Source organism: Euphorbia lathyris, chromosome 3 (genome assembly GCF_963576675.1).
Source record: "Euphorbia lathyris chromosome 3, ddEupLath1.1, whole genome shotgun sequence".
In the NCBI taxonomy this organism is placed as follows: domain Eukaryota; kingdom Viridiplantae; phylum Streptophyta; class Magnoliopsida; order Malpighiales; family Euphorbiaceae; genus Euphorbia; species Euphorbia lathyris.
Window position 1 is genome coordinate 37,029,009 of NC_088912.1, and position 18,001 is coordinate 37,047,009.

The 18,001-nt window shown below is 32.0% G+C and overlaps 1 protein-coding gene across 4 annotated transcripts; it reads left to right on the forward strand.

Annotated features, from left to right (window-relative positions):
• The first annotated feature begins 2,074 nt into the window (after positions 1-2,074).
• LOC136222479 (uncharacterized) lies at positions 2,075-11,411 on the forward strand. Of its 4 annotated transcripts, XR_010685659.1 has the most exons (8): positions 2,075-5,667; positions 5,780-6,270; positions 8,644-8,785; positions 8,878-9,063; positions 9,190-9,533; positions 10,707-10,841; positions 10,930-11,011; positions 11,095-11,411. XR_010685659.1 is itself a non-coding variant. In XM_066010255.1 (7 exons), exons 3-7 carry the CDS (start codon positions 5,809-5,811, stop codon positions 10,773-10,775), a joined length of 1,203 nt encoding a protein of 400 aa, XP_065866327.1. In that variant the 5' UTR covers positions 2,076-2,335; positions 5,607-5,667; positions 5,780-5,808; the 3' UTR covers positions 10,776-11,411. The 4 variants fall into 4 exon arrangements, 1 of the variants encoding a protein (XP_065866327.1); XR_010685658.1 differs by having other exon boundaries at positions 10,930-11,411; XR_010685657.1 differs by having other exon boundaries at positions 2,076-5,667; positions 10,707-11,011.
• Positions 11,412-18,001: the final 6,590 nt, after the last annotated feature.

The following is an 18,001-nucleotide window of genomic DNA, read 5'->3' on the forward strand; positions in this document are numbered from 1 at the left end:
TATAACTACATTATAAAATACATATCATAATAAAATACAAATACAAATACAAAATTATAAAATATTTTTATAATAAAAGATTATTCAATTTATTTTTTAAAAAATAAACAAAATCATCGTAACTACAATCATTTAACAAATTATTCAGAAATATTTATGTATCAATGTAACTTTACATAAAAAAATATCATTAACTGATTCAAAAAAAATATCATTAACCATATTAATTTATTCAAAAATGATAGTTGGGATAACGTTAAAGAATATTACTAAAATTACTAATTAGAAATAAATCACGAGATTATAAATAGTAAACGGTCATCATTAATGAAAAATTTTCTTTTTAGAAGGAAAGTTGACTCAATCCTTCTAAGCAGTGTTAAAAAGAATCAATTTTTAAAAGCGATTAATTTAAACAAAATTAATTAATTTAATTTTTATTTTCGTTTTCGTTTGACCAGCATAACATAAATTCATTTATGTTCATTTTGACTAGCATAAAAAGTGGAAACATAAAAATCAAATTATTCTTACCATATTTGCTTTACTGATTATAAATCAAAATTTCTTACCATATTTCCTTTTCTTATAATTCAAACTTTTATTAAATTAAAGAGAAAAGGAAAAAATTCGAATTTTCTTCTCTCTTTGTTATCTATAAATAGATATACATTTTTTATAAAGTAACACACTACTTCTTTTTCTTCTTCTTCTTTTTCTATCTATTCTATTCTATTCTCTAAAACTATTCTCTAACATTCATCATCATCCTGTTATATCTTGTGATACAAAAGATCTTATTCTTAAACCAATACTACTTTGTGAGATAAAAATCTCAGTAAGATGGAACGTGGTAGAGATTCTACTCATGGTTTTATGTCTGCCATTTCCTTATCATTTATTTCGGCTTTCTCGCTTCTTGGACTCATGATATGGTATAGATAATAATAACTTATTTTTGTGCCTTATTTCTATTTCTATTTTACTTATTTTTTTTAAATCACTTATTTTCAATTTGTTATGAATTTTTAAGGCCAAAATAGGATCGTCAGGACTATGTTCTTGAAGAACAGAGTGAGGCGGCTCTGTTCTTCAACAATAGAGTCTCCAGATTTTAGTTAGTATCTTCATTACTATTACACTACTAAGGTTATAAAAAATAAATAAGTAAAATTTCAGTCATTTTTTAGTGTTTGTTTTTTTAACTTTTAACTTTTTTTTTTTTGTGCTTTATTTTGATAGTGTTAAAATCAATTGGTGGATTTTGTAATTATAGAAACATTAAAAACTTAGGTGTTATTTGACAAAACTGAAAATTAAGTGCTGACAATACTGAGTGATTTAAGTTTTATAAAGGTATTAATTGATAATGTTTAACTTAAAATGTTAAGTTAAATATTTTGGCTTATCAAAATAAGTGAATTTAAATTAATTAACTAATTTAAGTAGAGTTATCAAACGCATTTAGTTTTAATTAACTAATTGTACTGTTGTACTCGTACAACTCAAACGGGGCGTTTGGTATTCTATTGTGACAGGGATATGGATAGGGATAAAGGTTGGGATAGGGATAATGATAAATGGTTGGGATAAGGATAAAAATATGATAGTCGAGAATTATTATTCAATGTTTGGTATATGGGATGAGGTTGAGGATAAAATAATACATTTTACTATTTTAATCCTATCTAAACTCATAACATTAATTTGAGGGATAACATGGACTTTTCCATCCTATTAAAATGAGCTTATCCCACCTCCTTGTACCACCCCCTCATGGGTATAAGATTTGAGGGATAAAAAGCTTATTCCTCATCAGTCTCACTCTTCTATCTCATAAACAAACACGGGATAACTTATCTCATATTTTTTTATCCCTATCCCACCTCCTATATCCCTTCTAACAAACATCCAAAACAATTTATATTCACTTTTGTTTTTTTAGTTTTAACAAACTAATGATAGATTAAATAAATGGTAAAAAAAATAAACGACTTTCATTCTGTCTTAGCCATAGATTTGTGTCACAGCCATAGAAAAACAAATAGTAAAAAATAGAGATGGAAGAAACGGACATTAGATAATCAAAACAAACAACTTTCATTCTGTTTAGCCACATGAACCTGCTCCTTTTTTCATTAGAGGAAGATCTTGCCTTCTCTGTGAATGTCGGTCTTGAATTGGCTTTCTACTAGCTTGCCCGTTCCAAGCTGGGAGTTAAGCCAACGCATGGTTTCTAGAGCGGAGGCTAGTTTCACTGAGCTGGTGCCACTCGAGTCCACATGGCCTGATGTGTCTGGCTAACTGAACCATCACTTTTTGCTCTAACACTGATTGAAGGAAAGAATTTATTTTTGATTAATCTCTGCTTGATAATATTTGATTTCTTAGTGTTTGATAAAATGTCCAAGAGAAAAAGTTTGAAGGAAAGTTTATTTTGCTATAATCCTGATTGATGTCTTCTGCTTTCTTACTGTTTGATAAAATGTCAAAGAGAAAAGAATTTAATGTACCCTGAAGAAGGTTTTGGCTACTAAGCCTTTTTTTTTTTTTTTTTTTATCATTGATTTGCTTGTTCATTCAGATTTGTTAACTTTTTTGAAACTATATTTACTGAATTGAGATTCAAACGATTAATCTGGTTCATTTAGAAAAAGATTGTAGAACTTGGCAGTGGAAATAGATGAGGATTAGTGTCCAATAGTTGTTTTTGGCTATCTGTTCGATGAAATGTCCAAAACAATGTGTTAAGCTCATCATCATTTATTTGGTTTCTTCTTTTGTGCAGTTGATTGTAGCTGGGTTCCTTAATTTAATCCTTATAACATTATCAATAATTCAAATCAAACTGTACTGTACAAGCCATGTTGAAATAGTCCTACTAAAAATAATTTGGATTAGTAACCTGGTCCTGCAATAAGCAATAATCATCTTGAAAACGAATAATAATAGCACTGTCCTTGAGCAATTGGCTCACAGACAATAGATTGAATTAAAATCTAGGAATATAAGGTGCACAATGCCAATCAAGCTCATAATCTCTTCTTGTCCATCTGGAATATACACTTATTTGGTTCTGGAAAAACCCTTTGCATGAGCAAACATCTGAACATCTTTACAAATATGTGTGATGTTGTTTGCTGTGAGGTTTCTATGAACCTCCTAATGAAAAAGCTTCAATATATCCTTATCAATATGCTTGCTGGAGGAACCTCTTGTATCATAATCCATCACTTTCAACATCAAGAGGTGAATCAACCTCTTTAATAAGGAGAACAATAAATGTAGATGTTGGTTGCTTATTTCCCTTAAACTAATAGCCATGAAGAAGAAAACACTCCTCTTTAGTATGCCTTGTTCTTTTACAATGTGAACAGTTTTTTTAGTCTTAGCATCAATTCCGTTGTCTCGGCCTCTTATGAACTTCTTTTTTCCGTGAATCAATTGGTTTAGATTTTAGCAAAACTATTGCTACTTTGGCTAGATCAATGAGACTATTTGAAGCATACCCTCGCTATCTTCCAGCCCTCTGAATCATTGAATATAGAGAATTCACATTAAGAGTTGGATCCATTAACAAAATTTAACTCCAGACAGGTTCATAGTCTGTATTGAGTCCAAACAAAAATTACATCATCCTATCCTTTTCATATAAGGCATGGAGAAGAAATCTATCCTCTCCACATTTGGTGCATGCAACTCACAAACACAAAAATATAAATCTAATAATCACTGAAAAACATTTCAAAATGCATTACATAGAAAGCTTGATAGTATCTTAGAACAAAATAAAAGTAGCAATATCCTGCTTAACAAAACAGCTGATGCAATTTGCAAATATAACCAGATTTTTTTTATCAAAACAGACAACTTTCATTCTGTCCCGAGCCTCAGTTCTGCCCCATAGCTCCTTTTTTCATTAGAGGACTGATCACTTCAACACTATATATCTATATGCTCAAATATCTTGAAATCCATTGCATTCATAATTGCACAAGCCTTTTATTATACCAAATGTTTACAACTGAATAGTTCATAGGATCGATCACTTGAAACATTAATTATAGCATAACCTGCAGATACACAGAGACATGATTTGTGTCACACCATAGAAAAACAAATAGTAAAAATAGAGATGGAAGAAACGAACATTAGATAATCAAAACAAACAACTTTCGTTCTGTCTTAGCTCCTTTTTTCATTAGAGGAAGATGTTGTCAAGACTTAAAATGCCGGTCTTGAATTGGCTTTCTACTGGCTTGCCCGTTCCAAGCTGGGAGTTAAGCCATGCCTTCTTTGCGAAGGCTAAGGACGCATGGTTTCTAGAGCGGAGGCTAGTTTCACTGAGCAGCGACCACCTCCCGCTCCCTGCAGTGAAGAATAACGAGCTGGTGCCACTCTAGTCCACATGGCCTGATGTGTCTGGCTAACTGAACCATCACTTTTTGCCCTGACTATGATTGAAGGAAAGAATTTATTTTTGATCCATCTCTGCTTGATGATATTTGATTTCTTAAAAAAAAAGGGCGGCCCGGTCGCATTACGCGTCCCCGCTGAGCGAGGGTCCGGGGAGGGGTCCCACCACAAGGGTGTATTGGGGGCAAGCCTTCCCTTGCCAATTTAATTGGCAAGAGGCCGCTCCTAAGACTCGAACCCGTGACCTCTGGTCACACGACAACAACGTTTTACAAGAGAAAAAGTTTGATAAAATTTCATTTCTTAGTGTTTGATAAAATTTCCAAGAGAAAAAGTTTGAAGGAAAGTTTATTTTGCTATAATTCTGATTGATGTCTTCTGCTTTTTTACTGTTTGATAAAATGTCAATGAGAAAAGAATTTAATGTACCCTGAAGAAGATTTTGGCTATTAAGCCTTTTTTTATCATTGATTTGCTTGTTGATTCAGATTTGTTAACTTTTTTGAAACTATATTTACTGAATTAAGATTCAAACGATTAATCTGGTTCATTTAGAAAAATATTGTAGAACTTGGCAGTGGAAATAAATGAGGATTAGAGTCCAATAGTTGTTTTTGGCTTTTAATAGTTTTTTTTTGCTTTCTTTCTATTCGATAAAATGTCCAAAACAATGTGTTAAGCTCATCCATATGAAGATCTCTTCAACACTATATCTATATGCTCAAATATCTTGAAATCAATCCATTGGAGTTTACAACTTAATGGATTTTTCTTCTTAGACCAAATGGAGTTTACAACTTAATGGAGTTTTACAAGACATGAAAACAGGCAAAGTCTCATAGGATAGGATTACTTGAAACATGAATTATAGCATAACCTGCAGATAGACAAGACATGATTTCTGTCACAGCCATAGAAAAACAAATAGTAAAAATAGAGATGAAGGAACAAACATTAGATAATCAAAACAGACTTGGAAGAATAAAGTCGAGCCTCAGTTCCACATGAACCTGCTCCTTTTTTCATTATAGGAGCAGGTTCATCAGACTTGGAACAAAACACTATACCTTGAAATCAATCCTTTGCATTCATAATTGCACCAAATGTTTACAACTGAATATTTCTTCTTAGATTGCAATAAATAAAATTCATTCATTTGTCTGACACCAATATTATTTACTTTAAATTAATGAAGGGAAATTCATCTCTTTGGAACAACCAGTCCGTCAAACTTGCTCCAAGAAACAGCTCGTAAGTGCCTCAATTCTCTTTATTTTCTTTAATCACACTCTCTTATTCTTTATCAAAAAAAAAAAAAAAACTCTCTTATTCTTTTATCCAATACTTTGTTTTTGCCTATCAGATATATTTTTGAAGGTGCTGCAGACTTTCATGGGTTTGGTGGCTGTATTTTTTCTCTGCTCCCACATTTTCGAGTCTCTCGAGCCAAAAGTTGTGAGGAAATCAAGGGAAAAACCTCCCCCCAAGTCACGTCCTGAAATCCTTGTCCCAATACACCACCATCTTAAATCAGACAGTGCTGTTCCTTGGGCTAGTTCCCTTTTATATTCTCCCCATCCTAAATCTGACGCTGCTGTTCCTTGGGCTGGTTCCCTTTTATATTCTCCCCATCCTAAATCTGACGCTGATGTTCCCTTGAGGCGCATTCCCTTGAGGCGTTTGAGGATCTCTAAGAGAGAGGGTGATCCTTTATCAATTCAAGACTCTGTTCGGGCCTTCAAGGATTTGGGTATCTATCCTCAAATCCATGGGTGCCGTGACAGCCTGAGGCAATGGTTTTCATCTGTTCTTCTCAAACCTCTACTCAACAAGATTGAAACCAGCCACATTCAGGTATTTCACTATTTTTCTTATACTGTCTCTCTGTGGATAAGGGAATCACACATAAATTGAGTTGTTAGATACACATAGATGGGATAGGAAAATAGAGACATAAAATTATCTCTCAAATTGAGTGGAGAACTTTAATCAACTTACTTGGATGGAGGTGAAAGATTTATTGTGAACGTTTTATGCATAGAGAAATTATGTTGTTTGGCTCATTTGATTTATTGTGAACATTCTGTGCATAGAGAAATACCTATGAGCGTTGAATTTAGGCTCTGTCCATTCTATCTTTGTCTTTTGTTTTCAATTTAATGGTTTATTTTCAATCTTCTTCTTGTTTTCCAAGTCTGGTTGGAGGAGAATGAGATTTTCTGCACATTTTATAGAATTCTTAGTGTGCCTTTCTGAGCGTAAGGCCTTGCTAGAGGTGTGTCCAGGCGCAAATTTAGAAGCTATAATGGTTTTTTTTTTTTTTTTTTTTTTTTTTTTTTTCATTCCAAATTAAAATTAGGATGTTTATTCTCAGCCCTTTTCTATTTATATGATTTATAACTGAAATCATATTAGAGAAAGATGATTTGGTTAGTAGAAATATCAACAAGGAATGTTAATGTAAAATTTGTAATCATTATTGCAACTAATTAATGAGTTTTACCACTTAGTTTTAGTAGATACACATAGATGGTGATAGGAAAATAGAGACATAAAATTATCTCTCAAATTGCGTGGAGAACTTTAATGTAAGGAGAGAGCATGAGATGAGATGGATTGAAGGGGAAATAATCAACATACTTGGATAGAGGTGAAACATTTATAGAATTAAATAAGTTTATTGTGAAGGTTTTATGCATAGAAAACCTTCCACTTTTACTGATTTAGTGTCTAGCCTTTGATCATCAAGGTGCTTCTCAATCCAGGCCTACCCTAAATGGTAAATATACATGTACAAAAGGTATAATTTTTATACAAGTAATGTTTAGACTAAAAAAAAAAGTAGAACCCATTCAGATTGTTATTCAGAATATTGTGAAGAGAGAGACTATGCTTTAGTTAGTTATGAAGAGGTGCTTCCTTCACTGGGTATTGTAAAAAACTTAATTCACTTGGTTGACCCCTCTAACTTAAAGATAGCAGTAGCTTCCATGGAAACAAATTGTATATTCAAGGCAGAGAAATGAGTTTGTACTTTTCTCTAATATGCTTAGGCTTCACTATCAAAACCCTTCTGTAACTGTTTTCACCTTCAAAAGATTCTTCCTGGTTTTCTCCTTCCTGCTAATAAATTCTTTAAAAGACTCTGTAGTCCACCCTCTAACTATTTTTCATCATGATAATATATGATTAATTAGAGACATAAAAAGTAAAATGGAAAGAGTTCCCAATATATTTTAAGGAAAAATTGCCCAATAATAAGATTATATCATCAAGCAAGCTTTTATTAACAGTCAATAAGATTATCAAGTGTTCAACAATTTAAAAAAGATAAAGTGATATTTCTTCCACAATCTAGTATCCGAGGCTAGTTCCATTTACCAGAAATGTTAGATACCCTTGCACTTAGTAGAGTGCATGATGATCTGCCAATAAATTAGGTTATTTCAATCAGGCTGCTAGATTCTGAAAAGTCAATTGATGATTGTTCCTCATCCTTTTGCATTGTTTTTTCTGGACAAAAAAGAGGTCTGAGGCAATTGCAGATCTTCCAAATCTCCTTCAAGCATCTCCACAACTTTGTTCATTGGAGGCCGATTTGATGGTTCCATTTGTATGCACCACAATTCTGTTATGATCAATTTTCTTACTGTTTCATTCTCTTCATCAGTTGCATCTTCAATTTCTAACTTCCCATCTGATAGCTTATCATAAACCCAAAATGGATAGTATATTTGGCTCAAATTCTGTTCTGATGCATCCGCTGTTGGATCTTTCAGGGTCTTCCTTTTGCCTTCCATTTCCAATAGCAACATTCCAAAACTATACACATCTGCTTTGTATGACACACGTCCAATATTTTTGTAACCTCCCATCTGATAGCTTATCATTATTAAGCTTTCTGACTTTACAACTTATACATAAATCCTGGTGGGAGAAGCTTACACATATATATTAGTGGGAGAATTATATATTAAACTCTCCTTTTATTTAAACAGTTCAGTAGTATGACTGAAAAACAAACTTATTTTGGTCGAGACACCTGTATTCCACATTCCGGTAAAGTGTGTATGTGGTGCCTTTCCATTGGGATGGTAGAAATAGAAGTTCATGAATCTTTCATGAATCTAAGTGAAGTTTGTTGAATATCCATACTTGTTCTTTGAAATGATGTGTCCCTGAAATCTATTACACTATAGATTGCTTAAATATTATTTTCATATGCAGGTCATGCAAGCTGCTGCCAAAGTTGGTATTTCTATCACTATTAGTGAAATAGGAAATCCAATTGATTGGAAGCCATGGGGCCGGAATTGTATGCTCGAGCAATTACGTCGCACACTTTTGCAGGCTCTTGATACTTCTATGAGTTAGTTGCTCCACTATAACTTTTTCCCTTGTTCTGGATTGATTTACAGTTATTTTTTAGGTTTAATGTGGTTTTAACCTTATTGCTTGTAGCTAAGTTTCCTGCTGCCAATTTGCATCAAACCTCCCAGCAAAATCCTATGATCCCTATGATTCATGAATGTCTTAATGCCATCACTGAGCATGAAAGTCTTCATACATTGATCAAAGGAGAATGGGTCAAAGGATTGCTATCACATAGCAACATTCCAGACGGCTATATGGTGCAGAGGATTCGGGGTACTCCATTAAACTTGATTTGATTGCTTATTATGTATCTTTAATGCCATTTTTATCTTCTGAAACATATTGTTACCTGATGCTTACTTGTTATTTAATTATACTTGGGGTTACCTTCTCTTACAGAGCTTGCTGAAGGGACTTGCTTGACGAAATATGAGTACATGAGGAGTGGGGATGTCAGTTGCCACCTTCCTACTGATTCTCACTTACTCATGTATCTATTTTGTGCTTTCCTTGGGAACCCACATTGGCAGCTTCAGGTGGATACATCGGCTTATGCTTATGGACTATGGAGGGAGAATCCTTTGTTTGTTTTGCCAAAACATAGGCTTCCAGAGAAGTATATATATGTGCTCTCTGGTGTTCCTTCCATTCTTCACCCAGGAGCATGTGTACTAGCTATTGGAAATCAAACTCTTCCAACCTTTAGCTTATACTGGGATAAGAAACTGCAGTTTTCCCTTCAGGTATGTAATTTGGTATGCTAACTGAGGTTTAATCTTGAAATTGCATCTTTTTATGAGTTGAACTTAATTATTCTTATTTCCTTCTATAAGGCCATTATTGAGTTCTGGCATGTGTACATAAGTGTCACAGTTTAACTATTACATAAGTGTCACAGTATAACTATGTATCCGTTGCTAAACAATGAAAAATTGAAATGGATGTTAGAATGTCTATGAGCACTGTCAGTTTGTCTTGGGTTACCTTAACTATGATATCTAGTAGATCAATACAGATTTAAGAGTTTTTGTGTTTTCAATTGGAAAATTGTGTTCTTTTTCTAAAATTGGGGATTTTGGGTTTATTTATGATTTCCATATGCTTTAATTTAAGATTTAAGATTTCATAGCTATATACAATGCATGTGGTTTAGTATTTGATGTACTCGAGTCGAACACTCACCAATTGAAGTTAGAATAGTTTGTGTTTGTAAATCATGGAAACATGTATTCCCAAAGATAAGTAGTAACAAATGCCTCTTGCTGGTGCCATGTATGGATAATGAAAATGTTGATCTTGATTATGATGATGATGCTGCTGATGATAGAGCATTACATATATTAATTGACGTGGTAGAGAAGAAGGAAACTTTGTGCTTTGTTGATTTGCAGAATCATGTGATTAAAGATAAAATATATGTTGGATCATCCTATGGTTGGTTGATATCAGTTGAGACTTCTCCTTCAATTTCTCTCATTAATCCTTTTACAAAATTTGAAATTCAACTTCCACCAAGGTTCAAGATAAACTACTAATTATATGTTAGATCATACTAGTAGTTTGTCTAACTTATATTCCATCATTTATGTCATATTTTTAACTCAGAGGTAGGACAATAACCAAATGAACCCCCGAAAATGGCAAGACATCATTCATGAGTGATAGGATTATATAATATGTAGTGGTATATTTGTAATTATACAATATTATAGTGTTTGGTTTCTATTACTGTATATATATATATATATATTTTATCATCAATAGAATCGTCATGTTCCCTCCATAATCTGTACATAAGTGGTATTTACTTTGGGTGGCTGGTTACTGTATTTAACAGATCATATCAATAAGTTTAGTAAAAATGCATTCATAAATTGGATTTTTACTTAAATGAATCTTTTCTCGTTTATTTTCAGGGGAACACAGCATTTTGGGATTCCATCTCGGTATTGTGTCACAGGATCGAGGTGGGATTCGTATCCTAATGTTCTTTCTCCAGTGGCTAATGCGGTAACAACCAAGAGTATATTTAATATTCTGTATAGTCTAAGGTATTCCCGCTATCAGACAACCGTTGCTATTAGTCTTTGATTCGGTCATTCTTCGCTTTTGATTCCCTTTTTTTTCCAATGCTCTTAGATTCTCGATAATGGAAACTTTAAATGGATCAACATAAAGATAATTTAGTGTTAGTTATGTCTCCACGGGAAAACGAAACCAGGTTGGAAGTGAGCTTCTTCTTCGATTAGTTTTTTTTCAACTTTTATTTTGTCTAAGTAAAATCTTGCTTAAATTTATTAATAGGATGAAATCATCTAACACACCTATTTGAAACGGTATGAGTTCCATCTGAATCTGGCCAAGATCGCAGCAAACATCTGGCTACCGTTTATTGTCTTAATCCAAGGGCAATCGACACACTACATAATCTCATTGAAAAGGTATAGCCCATTGCTGATTTAACTCATTGTTTACTGTTACTGGGCTATTCATATTGATTATCAGACGTTTATTATCTCATCGTTTTGAGAATTGATCCTAAATTATGTAGTAGAATTGACTTAGTTTAATTTCTAATTGTATCATCACAATTCCAATTATACACTGCTTATTTGCATTCATTTATTTTCAATGGCTCTCAATTTGAATTAATCATTATGCATTGCAAATCAAGCCAACTGTTTTTTATCACAGTAATGACTATAAAACAGTACCACTATTTTAAATTGAATTTAAAAGGTATTATACAAATTCAGCAATTATATATATATATATATATATATATATATATATATATATATATATATATATATATATATATATTTTACAAAGTAAAATAATGTCTAATCATGGATTAATTAATTAAAGTGTACCAAATATAGCTAGATGTTGTTCAACTTTTGGCATATATTGTAACTAAGGTTTTTTTTTCAGAACATAAGCACTAGAGAAATAAATTTCTCAAAACACCCAATTGTCTAAAGAAACAAAAAAATAATGACAATAACAATTAGGTTGAATTAAGTGATAATGATATAAAATCTCTTAAATAAGAGATCATAAGCTCAAGTTATCGTGTATATAATAGACTTTAATTGGAAAAATGAACCGATTAATATATCTAATTATTAAATAATAATTAATTAATTAGTGATTTTTATTAAGAAACTATTTGACCCAACAATTTAGATTAATGGCAGTGTTGTTGCTCACTAGACCATTCATATGGATACTATTTCATGATTTAAGAGCTTAGGTTTAGGAACCTAGTGTCTTAAATTTCTTCTTTTGTAAGGAATCGACTAGCTTAGAATATTCGATGACATTACAATGTAAAGAGTTATAAGACATTAGGTTCTTCATATATATGTTTTTTCTTTTTGGTATAAGGATCCGATTAATCAGTTCGAAGTTGTTTGTGACTTAATCTACTTCAAATTTAACTTGATGAATGATTAGGACCTAATTGATTAACCTACTTAAATGTTGTATTATTTAAAAATTGATCAATTCTACTAAAAGTAGGGGAGCATTCTTTGGCTGTTATGAACCTAGATTGGTCAAATGGAAGAAAACTATGAGAATCAATTAGATGAACAAAAAGATGGTTATATGCTTCACATAGTGTTGAGATATAAAGAAACTTATATAAGCTACACTCGATAAAATTTTAACAATAATAATTAAAAAGATGAATCAGTTGATGTTTTGGTTCATAAAAATTTTAGTTCATACCAAACAACGTTTAAACTTCAATTAGATTTTACAAAAGATAGTTGACACGTAAGAGTCACCCTCATGAGAATGTTGAAGTTTTGGTTCTTATTTTTCAAGTATCAATATTTTTTAGGGTTCCTGGTTCGACAAATAAATTGGCGGGTCGAGTTAGTTGAATTATGTTTTTCTGAAATCTATTGAAATTCTGGAAGCGGTAAGCAGAGGAAGAAAACTAATGTAACTAGGTACACAAACATGTAAGTAGGTAAGCTAGAATAATAATGTAGACACGTAAGCAATGAGCATGAAACAAAAAAGCAAGAAGTAGTCTTTTTCTTTCTCCTCCTTGTTCTTCATTCCTTGCTTCCTTCATTCACTCACTCACTCATTCATCCATTCATTCATTCACCCATTCACTCATTCATTCCTTCATTCCTTGCCTCCATCCTTCTTTATTCCTTCCTTCATCCCCTTCCCCACCCTCGTTATTTATTATATTTATTTTTATTATTGTTATTTGTTATGTTTACTTTCTTTTTTTTTGTTATGTTTAAACTTTAAACTAACTTGAGCGTTGGAGTATCTACCTTATTTTGCAGGTCTCTCATTTCTGATGGAAGACATTTAATTGTTTTTTTTCATTATTATGTTTGTTTGTTTTTTTGTTATGTTCGTTTTTTTGTTATGTTTCAACTTTAGACTGACTTGAGTGTCGGAGTATCTACCTTGTTTTGTAGGTTCCCTATCTCTTATGGAAGACATTCAATGTCTTTTTTGTTTATTTTATTTTGGTTATGTTTAAATTTTAGACTAACTTGAGCTTCGGAGTATCTACCCTATTTTGCAGGTCTCCCATCTCCAATGGAAGATATTTCGTTTTTTTGTTTGTTTTTTTTATTTTTGTTATATTTAAACTTTAGATTGACTTAAACGTCAGAGTATCTACCTTGTTTTGCAGGTCTCTCATTTCTGATAGAAGACATTTCATTGCTTTTTTCATAATTATGTTTGTTTTTTTTTTTGTTATGTTTAAACTTTATACTAACTTGAGCGTCAGAGTATCTACTTTGTTTTGTAGGTTCCCTATCTATTATGGAAGACATTTAATGTCTTTTTTGTTTCATTCACTCCGTGTTCTTCCTTCTTCCTTCCTTCCTTCATTCCTTCCCTCCATCCTTTCATTCCTTCTTTAATCCCCCATTTATTATTTTTATTTGTTATATTTATTTTTGTTATTTTCTTTTTTGTTATGTTTAAATTTTAAACTAACTTGAGCGTCAGAGTATCTACCTTATTTTGCAGGTCTCTCATTTCCGTTGGAAGACATTTCATTGCTTTTTTCATTATTATATTTGTTTTTTTTTGTTATGTTTAAACTTTAGACTGACTTGAGCGTCAGAGTATCTACTTTGTTTTGTAGGTTCCTCATCTCTTATGGAAGACATTCAATGTATTTTTTGCTTATTATATTTATTTTTTGTTATTTTATTTTGGTTATATTTAAACTTTAGACTGACTTGAGCTTTGGAGAGTATCTACCCTATTTTGCAGGTCCCCATCTCCAATGGAAGATATTTCGTTTTTTTTTTATTATGTTTATTTTTGTTATGTTTAAATTTTAAGCTGACATAAACGTCAGAGTATCTACCTTGTTTTGCAGGTTTCTCATTTCCGATGGAAGACATTTCATTGCCTTTTCCACTATTATATTTATTTTTTGTCATGTTTATTTTTGTTATGTTTAAACTTTAGACTGACTTGAGCGTCGGAGTATCTACCCTATTTTGCAAGTCTCCCATCTCCAATGGAAGATATTTCGTTTTTTTATTATGTTTAAAATTTAGAATAACTTAAACGTCGGAGTATCTACATTGTTTTGCAGGTCCCTTATTTCCGATGGAAGAATTTCATTGCTTTTTTCATAATTATGTTTGTTTTTTTGTTATGTTTAAACTTTATACTGACTTGGGCATCGGAGTATCTACCTTGTTTTGTAGGTTCCCCATCTCTTATGGAAGACATTCAATGTCTTTTTTGTTTATTATATTTATTTTTTGTTATTTTATTTTTATTATGTTTAAACTTTAGACTAATTTGAGTTTCAGAGTATCTACTTTATTTTGCAGGTCCCCATCTCTGATGAAGATATTTCGCTGTTTGTTTTTTTGTTTTTTAAATTTATTTATTATGTTTATTTTTGTTAATTTATTTTTGTTATGTTTAAACTTTAGACTAACTTAAACATCGGAGTATCTACCTTGTTTTGCAAGTCCCTCATTTTCGATGGGAGACATTTCATTGCTTTTTTCGTTATTATGTTTGTTTTTTTTGTTACGTTTAAACTTTAGACTGACTTGAGCGTAAGAGTATCTACCGTGTTTTGTAGGTTCCTCATCTCTTATGGAAGACATTTAATGTCTTTTTTTGTTATTATTTATTTTTTGTTATTTTATTTTGGTTATTTTTAAATTTTAGACAGACTTGAGCTTCAGAGTATCTACCTTATTTTGCAGGTGTCCCGTCTCCAATGGAGGATATTTCATTTTTTTTTTTTATTATATTTTTTTATGTTAATTTATTTTTGTTATATTTAAATTTTAGACTGACTTAAACGTCCGAGTATCTACCTTGTTTTGCAGGTCTCTTATTTCCGATGGAAGACATTTCATTGCTTTTTTCATTATTATGTTTGTTTTTTTTTGTTATGTTTAAACTTTAGACTGACTTGAGCGTCGGAGTATCTACCTTGTTGTTAAGCCCAAAATATACCTAAAATACCATCAATACTTACATCAATATTGCTACGAATTTGTGCTATTTATATCTGTTTAGAAAGCTTTTACTCTCGAATATGTTTCTTTTATGCAAGGTACATAAATATTTGGTAAAATCCAAATAGGAACGAAAAGAGCTTAAAAACAGAAGAAAAACCTTACAAAATGAGTCAAAAACGACAAAGATCAATTACACCAAAACGATGACAAAGACGAAGTCAGAAACAGAGAAAAATGCAAATTCTCGGTAGAGAATCCGAAATTCTCGGTAGAAAATTTGGGGCCGCGACCGAGAATCTCAAATTCTCGGTCGCGACACGCCCTTTCGTCTGAATGCTGAAAAATCAGTTCCTCATTCTCGGCAGAGAATTTCCATTCTCGATAAGAGCAGAAATTTCGCCAAGTACAATGAACACATGTTTAAAATCCAAGAAACGCGTTCGTTCGGGTGGATAGAAAGGTCTCTTCACAACGGATACGTCTCTTCACAACGGACACGACTCTTCAACATCTATAAATAAAGAGTTGATTTGAGAGTTGATAGATAATGAGAGAGTTAGAAGAGAAGATTAGTGCAGAGTTATGCAGAAACTCTGACTCAGAAATGAGTCAGAGATTAGAAGTTCATTTCTGTAAAAAGCAATATGTTGTACACACATTGTTTATTCAATAATAACAAGTTTAGTAGCGTTTAGACATTGTTCTAGTTTAGTTTTCATTTTGGTAGTAGACCGACCCAGTCTCTATTACGAAGATTCAACGAGAAGATTGAGTAGAGGATCCGCCCCTGAGCCTGACAAACTCTAACGAAACTCAAGGAAATGATTGACAACCCGTTCACTTGCAAGTCGTCGAATGTTTCCATGCTCCATGTTCTCTGTAAACTTGTATCAATTTATATTTCATCTAATAAAGTTTGTTCTATTCGATAGATTTTTATGCAGCACTTATGGTAACCAATCCACTAAAGTGACTGCTGGTGTTTTCATTAAAACGTATTTAATTCAAAATCTTTACAAGAAAACTTTGTTGAACACTTAGGCAAATTATTATCTCGAAAGAGTTTTAATTTGATTAAGGGCAATTATCCCGGAAGGGTTTTGTTATATTCAAAGCCAATTAATTAGAGGTTCCGTCATTTATTTCATCTTTATAATTCGTACAAAGTTTAAAGTTGTTTTCTTTGCTTAATGCAAACAAATACATCTGTTTACTTTTCTAAAAAGTACTAAACGTTCCTATCTTGCAAATTCATTCTTAAATCAGAATATTTTCTAACGTTTTCATACTCTATCTAATTCTCATTCTAGCAATTTCAAAACCAAAACCGATTAAACGATTTTCCATATTATAAACCTTAAAGTAAATTTAACCGATTGTAAATAAGTTTTGTTCGAAAAACGTTCCCTGTGGGATCGATATCTTTTATTACTACAAGCGTATACCGTGCACTTGCGGAAATCGCTCAACACTTGTTTTGTAGGTTCCTCATCTCGTATGGAAGACATTCAATGTCTTTTTTGTGTATTATATTTATTTTTTGTTATTTTATTTTTGTTATGTTTAAACTTTAGACTGACTTATTTTGTAGGTCCCACATCTCCGACGGAAGATATTTCGTTTTTTTTTGTTTTGTTTTTATTATTTTTATTTATTTATTATGTTTATTTTTGTTATGTTTAAACTTTGCACTGACTTAAACGTCGGAGTATCTACCTTGTTTTGCAGGTCCCTCATTTCCGATGGAAGACATTCCATTGCTTTTTTTCATTATTATGTTTGTTTTTTGTTATGTTTAAACTTTCGACTGACTTGAGCGTCTGAGTATCTACCTTGTTTTGCAGGTTCCCAATCTCCGATGGAAGATATTCCATCTCTTTTTGTTTATTATGTTTATTTTTCTTATGTTTAAACTTTAGACTAACTTGAGCGTCGGAGTATCTACATTGTTTTGCAGGTCCCCTATCTCTGATTGAAGACATTCTATTGCTAGCTAAAGATATTTGATCTTAGACGTTCGACCCTGATTCAAATACGTTTGGCCCCGAACATTCGTCTCTTCATGGTTGTCAAAACTGGATTGGTCACAGAATCGGAAAAGACAAAGGGTCATGGGTTAAAGGTTCAACTGGGGTTCAACCGGGTTTAACCATGATTCATAAAATCATGTAAAATGTAATATTTTTGTTCATATTTAACCTTATAATATAGTAAAATATTAACATTATTATAAAAATTATACTGATAAGTCCAAAGTTAACGTATTTTTGCATGCATATTCACGTTTATATTTATGCATTTAGTTTAGTTTATTTAATGTTTTGGAAAGATTTCACGTGGTTGTTTATGATTTGAACAGAAATAGGTTAATACAGATAACATCTCAATATACAGAAACATCAGTAATAAATGAGCAAAAGACAGGAAAGAAGCCTGAATTAGGGCAAAAGTATAAGTCACATTCACGAAAAACAACCCAAGGAAGAAATTTTTCTATCGCGATCGTGATAAGACAATTCCATCGAATTTGCATGGCAATTCATGTCACGAATGTGACACCCCTGTCTCGTTCGTGACAGTCATTTTTATTACAAAAAGATATGATTCTTCACCTCTAAGGCATCTCCTTTCATCTGAATCAACATTTTTCTTCATCATTGGCTGTGACTATTCATCATACCTACATGAAGAATTATCACATCAAAAGGACACAATCTTTC